This window comes from Meleagris gallopavo, chromosome 4 (genome assembly GCF_000146605.3).
Source record: "Meleagris gallopavo isolate NT-WF06-2002-E0010 breed Aviagen turkey brand Nicholas breeding stock chromosome 4, Turkey_5.1, whole genome shotgun sequence".
NCBI lineage: Eukaryota > Metazoa > Chordata > Aves > Galliformes > Phasianidae > Meleagris > Meleagris gallopavo.
Window position 1 is genome coordinate 63,333,946 of NC_015014.2, and position 16,649 is coordinate 63,350,594.

The 16,649-nt window shown below is 47.3% G+C and overlaps 1 protein-coding gene across 1 annotated transcript; it reads left to right on the forward strand.

Annotated features, from left to right (window-relative positions):
* Positions 1-2,377: 2,377 nt before the first annotated feature.
* Positions 2,378-8,871, forward strand: LOC100544391 (keratin, type II cytoskeletal 73-like). The gene is made up of 9 exons (XM_010710539.2): positions 2,378-2,836; positions 3,968-4,182; positions 4,473-4,533; positions 5,156-5,251; positions 5,824-5,988; positions 6,064-6,189; positions 6,531-6,751; positions 7,097-7,125; positions 7,611-8,871. Exons 1-9 carry the CDS (start codon positions 2,378-2,380, stop codon positions 8,087-8,089), a joined length of 1,851 nt encoding a protein of 616 aa, XP_010708841.1. The 3' UTR covers positions 8,090-8,871.
* Positions 8,872-16,649: the final 7,778 nt, after the last annotated feature.

Sequence of the window (16,649 nt, forward strand, 5' to 3'; positions counted from 1 at the left end):
AAATGTCCTTTTTTTTTTTTGCTTCAAAGTGCTCTCCCATCTCCCGTGTTTGTACTCACAACAAATTGGTGATTCCTGAGACCTGGTGTCCCAACAGAAGAAACACTCAGTGTCCTTCGTAAAGACCTGAATGACATTGAGTGAACCTTCCACATAGCTGCCTGATAACTAAGATCATGAGCAGGAGGTTGGCCAAGAGAAGTATCACCCAACACTGGACAACCCATGCCCAAAATCTCACACCTCTCACGGAGCTCTGGTGAGACATTTTGGAAGTGGGGCCAATTCAGTGCAGTTAGTTGGCAGACGCTTAATTACAGTCTATGATGCGTTCCAGGCGTCTCCCACACAGCCTGCACGTATGATGGGGTGCAGGAAGGAGCACACAGCTCTCAGTCCAACTTCTGATTTGGGATGCAGTCTTCCTGTGTAGAGCTCAGATTAGCTCCAGCTGAGTGAAGGAGCTGGAACAATTGCCTTTTGTACTGCTCTTTGGATTCAAATATGCATTTTGCTTTTGATAAACCTTTGTTCAGAACTCAAAGGATCTGAGAAGTTGCAAGCTTTAGCTTGAAGCCTCTAATATTTGCCAGCAGAATGTTTTAACTGATATTGCCAGTTGTGCTGGCAACACAATGTGAACTGTGAGCCTAAGATATTATAAACAAAAAAGTCATGCTATAAATATGTCGAATTATTCCACCTGTATAGGGCAAGAGTATCAGTTTACGCAACTAATTTATACCACCAGCCCCTCAGACTCATGCAAGTTGCAATTACACATTCAATTAATAGCCTGGTGAATCTCGGTGCTGCAGTCACGTCCTATGTTTCGCTAAGCTTCAAGGTGTACGTCCCTTTCAGAGAGCTTGACATAAGAAGGTTTAATGTTATAAGGAGGTTTAGTCTTCATTTTGTGACTTGCAAAGGAAATGTCTTCAGCGGGACTAAAGAGGATGTAGGAACATACTACTGGCTGTCTCCAGATACCATCATTGGTATAGAGAGAGCATGGAGATTTCTCCAAGCGTAGTTCCCCTTTCGAAGGGCTGAAGGCAATTGGTTGAGTGTGTGGTAATGTGTCTTTCTATCCCGAAATCTTTACTCTCAAAGAGCTGAAAAAGCCCTATTGTTTTGACTTTGCAATTGTCATTTAGAAAGGCCCAGGGAGGGTTGGCTCAGCCTCACCTCCTTGGGCTGGTGATTAGGAACGAGAGATTTGTCTTGCCATCATGAGTAAAAGCCGTCCCAGGTGTTCAGTTGAATCTACTCATTAAGACTTCCTCTGTTGATGAAAAAGACCAATGCCTGTGGGTGTGAATCACCTCAGCTCCCCGGACACTGAGCCGGGGGCTGTTGTCTCTCCCTAATGTATCTCCATTGGGTCAAGGACGTGCCTGGCAATGTCACCCAACCTTCAGCAGTCACTTCTTGAATACTCAGCAGGCTGGAAGGTGCAGCTCTTCCCTTTTTGTTAGCTGTAGAGACCGCCAGACGATGAAAAAAAAGGTCTCGTGTTCAGATGGGTAGAGGCTCCAAAACAGCAATAGATGAAGATTTAACAATGTCAAATGGACCCCACGTTAAGAATTTGCAACGTCGTTCGAGTGAGAACATCACTGAAATGCCACAGAATGCAAATCCAGTGGGCGGACTGGAAGATGCCTCAGTTCCTGGGGGAACCTGCTCTGTTTTGGTGGGGTTTCATGGTGGTAGGAGAAGGTCAGTGAAATGCTGCAAGAGAATGCTTTTGCCGGGCACTTTGAGTCCTCGCATATGAATACAGACCCATAACTCAGTAAATTTACCTGTGGTGCAGGCAGGGAAACAACACATACATCACAACATGACTGCCAGTGTTTTTCCATGGTTGATTTTGGTAACTTTTCCGTGTCCAAAACAAACCTGGTGAGAGAAAAAAGGAGAGATTGTGAAATTAACCTCACAAAGTGCAAGCCTGCAAAATATGCCATCATTCACAGAAACCCATGAGACACAAAACCCCAAACGACACACAGCAAACAAATCACAAAGAGTTTCTTCAGAAAAAACGTTCACTAAACTATAATTAGCCTAAGTTAGGGGAGCGCTTCAAACCGTAATATATTCTAAGCCAACTTGCAAACAGAGCACTTTTAGATTCCTTTTTATTTCCTCAGTAGTTGGTATTTGCTAGGCTGCTTTGCATTTTGAGAAGCATTTATTGCTGCCAGGCAAACCAAACCCTTAAGCGCTTTAAATTAACGTCCTGATCCTATCAAGGCCAGCTTCCCAAACGTATATAAGGAGTGGCATCGCGGTGTCACCCCAGCGGGATCTCTGTTCCTCTCCTGCAGAAGAGCTTCCCCTCAACTCCCGTGATCCGCCCTCACCCACGATGAGCAGACAGGCACCGACGGTGAGGTCCATGCTGGGACGGCGAGGCTTCAGCTCAGCGTCGGAGATCTGTGGTCGGAGCTATGCTGCTGCATGCCAGCCTGCCCGGTGCGCGGCCGGAGCCTACAGCAGCCGCAGCGTCTGCAACCTGGGTGGGAGCAGAAGAATTTCCTATGTGAATGGGGTCTGTGGCAATGGCTGTTTTGGAGATTTTGGCTTCGGAGGGGTTGTTGGCTACGGTAACGCCGGAGGAAGGGTCGGCCTTTGCAGTCCCAGGGGATTCAGCATCGTGAGGGGGTACCCCGATCGCAAGGGAGAAGGTATCCAGGGCATCTGCATCGATGAGAGGCTCCTGAAGCCCCTCTGTGTTGGGGTTGACCCACTGGAACATGAAATACGCTGTCAGGAGAAGGAACAGATCAAGACACTCAACACACAGTTTGCCTGCTTCATCGACAAGGTGAGTGCAAACTGCTCCTTGCTTGCAGCTGGTGGTGGAAAAAGTAATAATAAACTCTCCCCAGACCTCCAGTGCTGCTCAGGCCATCCTGCTGAGCTGGGTACATGCAAGGGTCCACATTCTTCAGAATGAGGTCTTCAGTGTAGGAGATTGTCTCAGTGTGGGCGTATAGGATTTGATGGGGACTGTTCTGGCCGTGGCAGCACTGGATCTTCTTGCTGTTGTCTCCTGCCTGGATGGCCCCAGATCAAAGCTGAATTCTTGTTTCAGCCTTTTTTCTAGCCCAGCCAGAATCACAAAATCAAAAGAACCATAGAATGATAGAATCATAGAATCATGGAATTATAGAATTACAGAATCATAGAATCATGGGACCATAGAATTATAGAAATACAGAATCATATAATACAGAATGATAGAATCATAGAGTCACTGAATCATAAGAATCATGGAACCGTGGAATCACAGAATCATGGAATTGTGGAATTTTGGAATCATAAAATCACAGAATTATGGAATTATGGAATTATTGAATGATGGGATCATAGAGTCATGGAATCATGGAGTCATAGAATCATAGCAATACAAAATCAGGGAATCAGAGAGCAGCTAAGGTTGGAATGGTCATTATTGGTCATCCAGGTCCAACAGCTCCAGTTCAGATGGGCTCATCTTTCTGTCCTGCATTAGAGTCCTTTTTCCCTTTGCCATTAAATGTAGTGACTGTTCCAAAAACATTCCTGAAGACAGAGAAAGTTGTTCCTGATTCAAGTATTTAAATGTTAGGTGTCTAATTCTGAGCTGTTACATTAGGATCCCTTTGTAGAGAAAAGAGACAAGCAGGTCCCTCCAGTTGGGCGCTCCATTGGAGTCCATCAGAGCTTCTGGAAGAGCTCATTTGCAACCACTGGGGAGAAGTGGAGTTAGCACAGGCCTGTATGTATTTAAGATTTCTAAATACCAGCAGATAATTTCACATTCCTCATGGCATATCACCCCTCACTTTCCTAAAATCCCGTTCTTATGCCTGCAGGACTCTCGCTGCTTTCAAAGTGAGAGCAGACAGTTAAATCAGGTGCAGAATTATTGCATCCACCTTTCTTTGAAGAATCACTCCTTTTCGGCCTGCAGGTCCGGTTCCTGGAGCAGCAAAATAAGGTGCTGGAGACCAAGTGGGGCCTCTTGCAGCAGTATGTCCTGCCAAAGAAAGGGAAGAACCTGGAGCTCTACTTTGAGAACTACATCTGTGACTTGCGGAAGCGCCTGGACTGCTTGCTGTGCGAGAAGCAGAAGCTGGGCAATGAGGAGTGTGCCACAAGCCAGCTGGTGGAGGAGTTCAAGTGCAAGTAAGGGCTTTTGGGTCTCTTTTGAGACTTCTCTTTAGTTTATCTCAGACACATGATGTGTCCCCTTTGGGGATGTCCCATTTTTCTGTCTCATTTGCAGACTCTTTTGCATTGTTAATGCTGGTATTGGTGAAGAAGCTTGTGATCTTTGGATGGGCTAATGTTGGCTTGCATGCAGTGCCCTCAGTGCCTGATGGCAGCCTGAGCAAGGGGAGGCTGCTCTTTGTCGTGGTGGTTGTGTGTTTGGTGGTGTTGCTCAGCTCAGCCCTTTTCTTCTCTTTTCCCAACAGATATGAGGAGGAAATCAACAGGCGTACAACTGTAGAGAATGAGTTTGTGGCACTCAAAAAGGTGAGAAGCTCAAAGTAAATGGGTTGTTAGACCTTTCATGGGTTTATCTGGTGTGAAAAGTGGCTGCAATAGAGCATGGTGAGCAAACACTTAGCAGAAGTATTACAGTGAGCAGAAAGAGGACGCCTGTGAAGAAACACAGCCAGAAAAAGAGGCAAATGGGAGGAGAAAGTGAAAATACTCACAGCTCACATGATCAGTGCTGCAGCAATAGCTTTGTTGGACCAAACACAGCCTTAGATTGCGTGTTTCATGGTGCATTCATGGAATGAGGACAGAGTGTGGGGCCACAAAATGGTGTATGAGACACAGGTTATTTCCTGACAGTCTCTTCATATCCTTTATATTTGCACATCAGAAAAGGAGAAATCATTTGAACAATATTAAAAAATCATTCTAAAGTCCTCATTAGTCCATTCTGAGTTTGTAGCTAAGTCCAAATAAATAAACTAATCCCTGTCAGTCATGTTGGAGTGGCTTTGTTTTCCTTGAGGAGACAGTGGGACACCTGACTCATCCCTTTACACCTTTCTGCTCCTGGAACTCTGTTGGAACATGTCTCTGCTCCTCTGGGGCCGCCTCTACCTTCCCTATGCTTCAGAGCACATCTCCTCTCTTTCAGGATGCAGACTGCATCTTTTTGAACAAGGAAGAGCTGGAGGTGAAGGTGGACCTGCTTAGAAGGCAGCTGGAGCTGCTCAAGTGTGTGTTTGAAGAGGTGAGTTCCTCAACTCTGTCCCAGCACTGGGTGCTGCCTCATCCTTGGGTGCTCCAGGACCCAATCCCTCTTGGACCTGTCTCATCCCAAGCCCTGAACACTTGAAAGCATGGAACTATAAGGCTGATGTATTTGGTTGATATTAGCATGATTATGTTGGGAATTGGGTGGTTCCCCCTCTCTTAATGCATCTCTGGGTATGAATTGGCAGTGTCCTAACTCTACCCCTGAGAACAGAGGTGAACCTGTCTCGTTACTCCAGATTGCAGTTGTCTGATTAGAGATCCCAGCTTAATCCTGTCATTAACATCAGCAAAGCAGCTGAAGATGACAGGATACCAAGGGTTAAGTCACTTGCATACCTTGCCCTTGATGTGGACAGAATTGCTGCAGGTCAGCAGTTGGCACGCGGCAACTCATCCAGCAGGGAGGATTTTCTGCTGAGCCAACCTGAGGGAGAGCTCTTGACTTGCACCCATCATCCGAGCAGAGTGGCTCTTTGTTCCAGCCCTCCCTTTGCTACAAAGCCTGAGAATTCCTTGCAGCTGACCAAGCCATTCCCCAATGTTCAGGAGCGGGCTCAGGTCGATCGCCAGCTGTGCGACACTTCGGTCATTGTGAAGATGGACAACAACCGGGACCTGGACATGGAGAGCATCATCAAGAATGTTGAGTGCTGGTACCAAGAAATTGCTCAGAAGAGCAAAGAAGAAGTGGATGCCTTCTACCAAACCAGGGTGAGTAGGAAGCAACCTATTCCAGCTCATGGGCTGCAGATCAGATGTGGCAACTGTCTTGTTTCTGCCTTCCAGTTTCAGGAGCTTCAGGATAAAAGGGGCAAATACTGCGACGATCTGCAGAGCAACAAGTGTGAGATTTCAGAGCTGACCCGGATGATACAGAAATTGCAGTGTGAACTGGAGAATGTGAAGAAGCAGGTAGGTGGGACCCAGAGGCCACGTGTGTCTGGAGGACAGCTCAGGCATGGGGGAAGGTGATGCATTGGCCTTCAGGAGATGTATGACCCAAATCCAGCCTACCGTAGTGACCAGCAGTGAATTTAAACAGTGAGAAAGCTGAGAACCCAAATATTCCTTTCATTTTAAAAGTTGTTGCTTTAGTCATGCATTGTACAAAGTGGTAGAAAAGTGGATAGAGATAAGAAAGCACTCCAGGGAAGCTGGTATCTCTCCCTGTTTGCAATCAGAAGAGCTGCATGCAGAACACCCAAGCACTAGGAAACTGAAGACACCCGCACTGTTGTCCTCTCCTCTGACAGGTCTCCTGCCTGCAAACCTCCATCTGTGATGTTGAGCAGCGTGGGGACTGTGCCCTGAAGGATGCACGGGAGAAGCATGTTGAGCTGCAGAATGCCCTCCAGAAGGCCAAGGATGAGCTGGCTTGCATGCTGCGGGATTACCAGGAGCTGCTGAATGTCAAGCTGGCCCTGGACATTGAGATCGCCACCTATAAGACTTTGTTGGAGGGTGAAGAGAGCAGGTGGGTGGCAGAGGGTTTGTCTCTTTCTTCCTAACTATCAGAGCTAATGCCAGAATGAGTCCAGTTCTTAAGTGAACCCTGCAGGTCTGGGATCCTCCCAGGCTCACAGAAGCTGGGGATGGACAGATGGCTGACAGCCATCCCATTCACTTTCTGCCAGCAACAACAGTTACTGTCCTAGGAATAGTCAGATGTGTTGCAATATGGGATTAAGAGACAAGAGGACTGGATATGTGGCTGCAAGTGATGAGTGACATCAAATTTCTAGAGATGCATGCCACTGGATATTTTTAATGGAGTAACAATTAATGGAATAACACACATTTCTCTTCCTTCCCCTAACAGGATATGTGTGGGGAACCCGGTGAGCGTGTGTAAGTAACCTGAAGTTTTACAACCTGGAGGGTTTCTCCTTGTAGGAAGGGCAGTTTATGGGGCAGCACTGCCTTTCCCAGCCCCCTATGCCTTTGGCTCCCTGCCTCATTTCAGACTAGGCCCACAGTGAGAAACATTTGTCCCAGAAATCCCAAATGGCCCTGAATTTCAAGAAAACCATCGATTTGATGTAGGAGGGAAAGTCAAATTCATACCCCTTTTCTACTTTTGGGGGCAACAGCATTCTGTCCTGGCCACCAGAACATGCATTATGCATGGGAGAGAACGTTGCACCAATCTGAAGAGCAGCATGGGAAGTGGGAGGACATGGAGGGAAGACACTGGGGCATGAGGAGGAGATGGGAGGAGTAGTTTTGGACCAACTCAGGGGGAATCAGGCTTAGTTGGTTCTGCCATTTGTGAAATGACATGCATGCAAGACTCCCCCAGCTCCAAGTAATGCATCCCATGGGCTGTCTTGCAGCGGTGGTCAGCAGTGGCTACAACCTCCCTGATGACTGCGGGATGTTGGCTGCCAACGCAGCAGCATATGGCTATGGCTCCTTGGGGAGACGGTCCGGACGTCACAGCTCTCAGAATGGAGGATTCAGCTCCCGCAGCGCCGGGATCCACCCCAAGAGGGTCATCAGCTCGGTGGCCAAGCCGTGTGTCCCAGAGGTGTTCTGCCAAGCCGGAGGAGTCAACTGTAAAGCCGGGGGGTTCAGCTCCCGTAGTGGGGGATACCCAGCCCGCACCGTCATCAGCACAGCCAGTGGGGGCTTGAATGCTAGGATGGGGGCTTGCCAACCTGGCGGTGTGGTCAGCTTCGGGAACCAAGGCTGTGTCATCAGGCAGCTGGCGGGCCCGCCGGTGGTGGTGGCCAACAGCCCTGAGGTTGTGGCGTGCAACAACGGCGTGGTGGGGAATTTCGGGGTGGTCAGAGACCCTTGTGTGGTCCCATAGGGACAGCAGCCCACAGAGGTGGCACAGCTAGGAGCAGCGGAGCGCGGCGTGTAGATGCGCAGTTCCTACCACTGAGATGAGGCAGAAGGGTTTTTCTGCCCTCAAACAGCAACATTTGTCCATTGTCAACCCAGTCCACTCCCAAAGTCGTTAACATTACACACATGCTCTGAAAACATTATGTTTTCAGAGTCCCTGCCTTACAGTCACATCTAGCAAGCTTCTCCAGCAGGTGCTCCATGTCATCTTACTTCTTTGAGTTTATACTGCTTAGTTGACTGCAGCTTTTAGGTTTTGTTTGTTCCATCGCATTGCCCCCCCGGCTTTCCCATAGCAAGCAGGTGCATTAGGGGTGTTCTTCCTTACAAGACACCTCTTTCTTACAGCACCTCCCAAAGCATTTCAGAAAAGAACATGATGATTTAACTTCCCCAGGAGGCGCTGCACGGAGCATGTTCCTCTTCTTACCCATAGAGAAACCCCAAGCTGAGAATTTGAGCTTAAATTTTAAGCAAGGCAACTTCAGCGTTCAAAGCACCTGCTGTTTGCACCGCAACCATAGGCTTTTTGTGGAATTTGCTTACAGATGAATACGTAGTACTTTTGTTTGCTTGTGCATGTTAGGGGTGGCTGGTTCAAAGTGTGCCGAGTCTTAGAAGTGCTCACCCCCATCCCCACCCCTAAACGCTGAGGAAGTGTTAAGGCTTCTGACTCTGACGTCTTGTGCTCACACAAACAGAGCTTCCACTGACTGCTCAAACTTCCCAGCTTTCCACTGCGCCTTCAATAAACTGCATTGAAAGTATTTGTTTTGTTCCTGGATTTTTCCATGATGCTGGCTAATGTAATTACAAGACAGGGGGAGAAGTGCTCTTTTGCTCTCTGTATGTCCACAGGTAGAGAAAGGACCCGTTGTCTCTGTAGGCAATTTGGGACATGTTGGGGCTCAGACACAAGGAGAGTCCTAAGAATGTTTATTCTATTTACCTCCTCATGTGACATGAGCTTTTAGGTATTTTATAGGCCAAGGTGCCATTTGCTTAAGTAACAGCTGATATCAAAGCTTGCTAGGAATCCCCAAAACTTTTCAGAGTGTCGTAACACCTCCACAACTAGTGTGCCACCTGTAGCTTACTCACCACTGTGATATCTGAACAACACACTCATATGGTCCTTCCACATCCCAGCAATTGGATGAGGACAGTGCCAGCGCTGACCTCTATGGGCTTGGTGGGCTCTGCCAGATTTGTACGTACTCCAGATACTAATACCTTTATTTCAAGTGACATTAAGGCTGAGAAAGGGTGACGTTCCCCCATATGACTTAAAAGGGATGAGTCGGAAGATCTCTTGGCCATAATGGGGTGGAAATGAAATTTGTCTAATTTTGAAATCTCCCACGCAGAGCTCAAAGTGAGAGCTGGTACCTGGGGGCTTATTTCATGGAAAGAAACCAACATTTCCATGAGATGATTCACCTGACCAAACATAGAAGCGTAGTTTAGCATGAAGTGCATCAAGTGCAAGACTCTACTGGATGCATCAATTAGATCCATCTCGGCTCTACAGGCAGCCTGGGGCAGGGGCATTAGTGCAAATGGAGACATCACCATGCAAGACGTCTGCATACACTCAGACAAATGCACCCTGCCTGTCATCCACAGGGTTTGCAGACACTATTATCACCATGAATTTCTTCCTGTCTCCAGCACACAAAGAATTACAGGTCGCACGGAGCTATTAATCTCTGTACTCTCATGGGGCAAAATTCTAATGGTAACATTAAAAAAAAAAAGGGGGAATATTAAAGGCTGATGCAAAGAAGATAAGCACCTTGGGAATGGGCAGGAGGTGTCACTTCAGTGCTAAAAGAAGAAATTGTCTCATCTGAATCTGGGCATCAGAATGTCAGATCCAGGTTAAAGGAGATGGGCAGTCCTCTGGCTGAGCTCCACTTGATCGAGGAAATCCAGTTTGGTGGCTCATCCGAGCAGCTAAAATTGGATGGGATGGAGTCCACTTAAGCAGTTGATTTTGCATCTGAGTTTAGTGCGTTCCCCATTGCGTGCTCACAGATGTGAGTTGCGAAGAAGAGCAGAGCAGAGCCTGGAGCACTGCTGGGACACGGGCAGCTCCAGTGACCACCTGCATGTCATTGTCTCCACACTCTGGTCCACTCTGCAACTGCTGTGGCTCCAAGTTTGGGTTCTCCTTGGGGTATGTAGAGGCATGTCCATCCTCTTGCAATCCATAGCTAGAGCAACTCTGCTTGACTTTCCTTTGGAGGCTGAGTGGTGTCTGCTTTGTTTGGGTCTCAGTGTTGCTAAAGAAGACGGTTGTTTGAGAAAGATTTGGACCTGGATTATTGCCCAATCTGATGCAGGTTGACGTGTTGGCCAGTCGGTCTGGCCCTTATACGCAGCCTGGTAGAGCAGGAACTTGCTTTGCATGACACTCCCAACCTCCAAGGGCTGAGTCCAGTTGTGGTCTTTCCAGATCTTTCCCCTCCGACCCTTAGAGACTGTAAGGCCTGCATTCCCCAACAGCACCACCAAAGAAGACATCCCCTGGAATGTTGAGGTGTGAAGGGTAACTCAACCCTCCTCCTGCAGACAGGAATCTGCCAGCAAGGTGACTTGTCCCATCCCAGGAAGCAGCAGACGACTGCCTAATTGCAATGGAAGAATAATTACCATGTAGTGGCCTGAATAATAGAGAGAAGAAAGGAAGATGATAGCACTTTTTCCAAAACACGGGCAGCACCTTTCCTTCTCGTGTTTGAGCCAACACCCAAACGTTCTCAGCTATAATTTTCACAAACCAACAAGGAAAATGGAGACAGCACTTACTTCTTCTCTATGGCTACATCTGTAAAGACTCTGTCACTGCAACAAAGGGGAAAGGTTCATTTCAGATGGTTTTCAAGCTATTCATTAATACATGTATTACAAGCTTTGAGAGGCTGGGAACAGTTCCAGATAAGTGATTACTGTTTTTTCTTCCTAGTCTTGTTCTGTAGCTGTTTGTTTTAAGTATTGAAACAATGCCCCCATTCTGAATGATGGCAAAATAGCAAAACCAACGTTATTGTATTTGCGAACTCCTGCCAGCTATGGAGTTTCAGTGCAGACATTCCAAAGGACAGTTTTGACTTTTAAAAAGAATTCTTTTTTTTTTTTTTGCTCTTCTTCTCATTTTGCTTTTCTTAAACGAACTGCTGTTTCAGGCCAACCATCTGGATGTTTCTGTCTCTTCAAATACCCAGAGAAAGCATTTTGGTAACTGAGAAAAGATTCTCTCCAGTCCTTAAAAGCAAAACTATTCATGATATGAATATGGAAATATCATTCCAGAGATTTTATCGTAGGAAATGTTCAGGGTTTGGTGTTTCGCTAGTCCAATACAAGCACTCTAAAACCTATCTTAGCCAAGGAGATGAAGAACTGACTTTATAGGGAAGGAAGGATGACTTGTCATTCCCCATGGCAGTTCCCTGTGCTAAACACAGCCAGATAAGAAATTTGAGAGAGGAGGAAGAGGGGCAGTAATAGAAACAGAGGGGAAGTTGTCCCTAGGATGCCCCATGTCCCTGCAGCATGATATGGAAGAGATGGCACAACCACAGCATCAGCCTGAAGAGCTTTGAAGCAAGTATTTGAGCAGGTACCTTGAGTGTGACATTAAAGAAGGAAAAATTCTTCAGGCCATACTTGTCAATTAAGCTTTTTCACTTATTCACTATTTTCCATGCTTTTGTGTGATAGCAGCTAGAATGTTTTTTTCATCTCAAATTCAACCATTGGTTGCCATGAGCCAAAGCAAATGGCACAGGTTCAAAACCATTAATTTCGTCCAACCATGCCCAACGTGAGGGCTGTTTTCAAAGCGTGCCGCTAGATGGGCTCCTTCTCTTCCTGCTCTGCACTTTGCTATGGGTAAAGTCCTTTTCCATCTCTTTTTATCTGGATCAAGATGAAGATACAGCTTCCGAGGCTCAGCCCCCCCAGACCCTGGAAAATGGGTCTTTTCTTCTCCTTTTTCTGCTGGCTGGGGGATAACTGGGTTGATATTTGGAAGACAGTGGGTTGATGGTTGGACTAGATAATGGGTTCATGGTGAGGCTAGATGATATTAGTGACCTTTTCCAATAGATTCTCCAACTCTGTGATAAAGAGGTTTCAAATTCATGATCAACAGCAAAGAAATTGAGCAGCTTTGCTGAAACGAAAACTCACCTTTGGTCTCTGCAGTACTACGGCGATCTTGGTGATGGACAACACGGAGCTGCAGGTGGGGTGGCATGAGATGTGGAGTGTCACAGGGCTGGACTGAAGATCCCAGAGGCTGTGGGGGCCCCAGATAGCACGGAAGGTTTGGGTCTTATGGAGGGGACATAGGGAGAGTCCTGGTGATGCTGATCCTGGAGGTCCCACTCATTCTGCAAACTGTGGAAAAAACACCACTGCACCTTTGGGGCTGAAGGAGAAGAGCATGAAACACATACAAAAACTCAGCAGCAAACCTGCCCACTTCACTGATAAGGCAGGAGTGGGAATTTTGCTTTATTCACAGAATCACAGAATCACAGAATTCTAGGGGTTGGAAGGACCTCTAGAGATCATCGAGACCAACCCCCCTGCCAAAGCAGGTTCCCTACAAAGCCACAAAAGTCACAAAGCCTACAAAGCCTACAAAGTCACATTCCATGGTGAATTCCTTATGCAGCTGAAGCAGGAAGTCCCCACCTGCATCAGAAGGAAATGGTTTGGAAAATCCCACTTAAAAATAAATAAAATTAAAAAAAAAAAAGTTCATGTAATTTCACCTGAGGTGAAAAAAAAGGAAATAAATTTAAATACCTCAGGATTTCCTGGGGGACCAAAGCTGCATTTTTGTGGTCTGACAAAATGGATGCAGATTTATTGCGCTTTTTACCGTTACTCAGGGAATCATTATCAGGGTCCATCTGCATTTCCCTTGCTTCAGATGCCCTATTTCCAAGCCACACAGCTTGTTCCCAGGAAGCACTAGAGGTTTAATTTCCCCTCCCTGACCCCTGCACTGGTTGGAATGGCCTCGGTGTCCTCCTGATGCGCTGCTTTCTATTTTTTAATGAACACACTACTGCCCGTAATTATCATCACGTTATTATTATTGCTGGCAGCCAAATGGGGAACACGCATGGGAAATTGGAAGCGGTGCTTCCAGCCCCAAGAAGCAGATAGGTGCTTTGCACAGCTGGTGGGAGCAAATACCCAAGGAGCCTGCCACAAAGCAGATCATGAATAAATGCAGGTAAGAAAATAGCCAGTAATTAGTTCCTCTTGTGAATGCTCATTCCTTGCAGCCAGACGGCTCCACAACCTGCATTATATCCAGAAGCAAGTTGTTTCTTGTGATGTGGTCAATTGCACCAGGAGGGAGGGGGAGGGGCAGGCTTTAGGTAGAGATCTCACCTGGAAAAGGAGATGCTCTGGGATTCTGGTCCAGGCTTAGCCTAAGGCTGGAGGAATCCCCAGCCCCTGGGTATGAGCCTCACAGGGTCGTGCTGGATTTTCTTGCTTCTGCTTAATGAATTCTATTTCCTTATAGGATTATTTTAATGGAAAATTGCTCCTTTTCTTTCACTTTATTTCAGCAGCACTGGAGCAAAGTGAATTTTGGACCTGGTGGCTGGGCCAAACATCTGGATACATTCTGACCTGAGTGTGCCCGTGCATTTTTTGCTACCTGGATTTCAGGGCTGAGCTGGGCTCCAGGAGGCAGTGATTCCTCCCTTCACGGGATGTACAGGTTGGATATTAGCAAAAAATTTATCCTCTGAAAGAGTGGAAAGGCCTTGGAACTGCTGCCCAGAGAGGTGTTCAAGAACCATGGAGATGTGGCACTTAAGGACACAGTCAGTGGGCATGGTGGGGTGAGTTGGGGTTGTATCTGGTGATCTTAGAGGTCTTTTCCTAACTTAATGAGTCTAAGATTCTATGATTTTTTTTTCAGAAACACCTCATCTTTAGCTGCAGCTTTAGTGCAGACAGAACTGGGTTCTGGAGCTGGAATTTCTGCTGACTGAAAATCTTTGCATATGGAGCCCAAGACACACAGATGTTCTCCATGGGTTGGGTGGGTTAGCATAGCCATCAAGTCCACAGTGCAAAACCCTCCACCCAAACCCAGGGCCCATTGGCCATGGACCAGCTCAGCAGGTTGGCTTCATCCTTTCCTGGATTAAAGGGATTGTTCCTCAAGGATGAGTCACCCTGGCCTGATCCCTGCTGCAGGATGAGATTCACATTATGCAATTAGTTCTGCATTTCCCCAGAAGTGTTGCAAATGAGGGGGAATCACTCCGAACTGCAGCTTTTCTCAACCTTTAGGCACAAACTTTGCATCACCTCCGTCAGGGTGGAAATGGACAAATGATGGATGATGGGCACTGTTGGGAACCCAGCACCGAGCACAGCTCTGACCAGATGCACAACACACCAACCTCTTAACCCAACTGCACAGCTGCAACACCCACACACTAACTTAGGATGGATCCCTAAAAAACGGCTAATGCTAGATTTCTTAAAACAAGCTATTTTGTACAACAGAAGTTAAATTGATGCTGTTATCATTCCTGGGCAGCAGCGCCTTGCAGAAAGCAGGGAGGCAGAAGGGTGAAGCATAGAAGAATTTCCCATTGGAAGATACTTCTTCAGTTCTGGGGTCAAGAAGAGGGAATTGGGTGTTCCTAAGGAACAGGGTCTGAGCACTCGCTCCAATGTTGGTGATGAGGGGTGTGGGTGCCAAAGCAGCAATCATACCAAGCCCAGGAGCGATCTCATAATCGACTGCTTGTCTCTATCGCATGCTCTTGGAATAACTTGAAAGAAAGTCATTGGAGAGGGGTGGGACGCTTTGGGACAGTGAGACTCTGGTGTTTGTCAATCCTTAATGGAAATGAGGACAGGGAAGCCACAGCTGTCACGCTTGGTAATTAAAGGGAAAGTTGCACCTTGGACAGACGGGGATTTGCGATGCGGAGCAGCGTGGTGACTGCCTTTGCAAAATTGCCCTGGAGAAAAACAGTAGCTGTTTTCTGCAGGAAGCTGAGGAGCTGGGAAGGCAGGTGTGCAATTATTGGGATGTCCAGGGCACCCAGCTGGCTTCTGGTCATTGTCATTTCCCCATGCAAGCCATTCCTGGATGGAGAACAAGAGAGCCAAGTGCTGAGCACTGCCCGGTGTCACACGCAGGTGGTTACCCCATAGGGATTTCAGTGAGAATATGCAACCACATAATAACAAGAACAAAGAGAATAATGAGGCAACACTGATGCATGGAGCAAGAAATGACGCTGGAATTCCCCAAACAAACCTCTGCTAGCGTGCAGGCAGTCCGGCTGTTAAACCAAACCCTGGATTTCTGAGACCCTGCTCATCCTTCTGAAAGCAGAAGGTGTCCCTAATAACATGCTTCCCTGTGTCCTTCAACGGAGGAAGGCCAGGGAGTCCTGTGCAACCTATGGTTCACAGCCAGACTTTCTCCTTTCTATGTTTCTTTGCCAATCCCAGCTTGTTTTTTTTTCCCCGTCTACTGAGAGCTGTGTTTTCTTGCAGCGCAGTTCCCAATCCAGGGCAGTGGTCAAGGAAAGGTGCCAGCTGGATTTCAAGCCCACCATGGACATGTGGAAGAAACAACTTCCTAAAGCAGGAGATGGAGGTCAGAAAGCTCAGGAATCCACCGCAGAAAGACGTTCCAATAAATAGAAGCATGATTTTGCCTCTGATCTTGCTCCCCACAGGATGTGGCTGCTGCAGAGGAGTGCTCAGCTCCTGGAGGAAGCAGCTATAATTGTCATTGTTGCTTGGCTTTATCTCCTTGGCTATGTGGTTTGCTGGCAACTCAGAGAGCCCATGTTTGGGGTTGGAAGCTATGAGCCCGTGAGCTGCTCAGAGGGGAGATAGAGGCTGCAGTGCCCTCCGGGGCAGATCTGAGCACCTCTGGGTGCTGAGCATTGGGCTGCAAGGAATGGAAGCTGGCTGCATCTTCCTCCAGGACAAATGCTTCTCTTTATCACGCTCAGACCAGTGAGCCATTACCATTACACAGAGCTTACGCACCCAGCCACCACCTCTGCCATGACACACAGCCATTTTTTTGCATGCTGGTGGCAAAATGAGCCACAAAACACGTCTCTAACCATTCATTAAGATAATAGGTACATATTCTACAAGCTATACCTTCTATAATCTCCTTAATCTGAGTGTCCATCTGGAAGGCATTATGAATTGCTGTGTGCTTACCAGCACAGCACTGTTGCTTCTCCCGGTTCCCATTTGTCCTTTTTTGTTTGGCTTTGACCAAGAGCCCCACCTCTGCTCCTGAATCTGCCTCTGTCATTCCCCTTGACTACATGTGGGGCCTCCAGCTTCCACTTGGTGGTGGAGGAAACCAGTGCAAGAAGTCTGTTTATTCTCTCCTTATCCTACCTGCCAAGCCGTTTAGACCAAGCCTTTCATGAGATTTGCTCTCTAACATTTCCCCATGTCCCCCTCAACAGAGCGGTGTCTTGGCT

What these genes read in the sequence shown, in the direction of transcription:
- LOC100544391 (XM_010710539.2), top strand. Translation starts at nt 2,378, where the DNA reads ATGAGCAGACAGGCACCGACGGTGAGGTCCATGCTGGGACGGCGAGGC. An exon ending in TTGCCTGCTTCATCGACAAG is followed by an intron (nt 2,837 to 3,967) that starts GTGAGTGCAAAC and finishes TTCGGCCTGCAG; the next exon opens with GTCCGGTTCCTGGAGCAGCA. An exon ending in AGTTTGTGGCACTCAAAAAG is followed by an intron (nt 4,534 to 5,155) that starts GTGAGAAGCTCA and finishes CCTCTCTTTCAG; the next exon opens with GATGCAGACTGCATCTTTTT.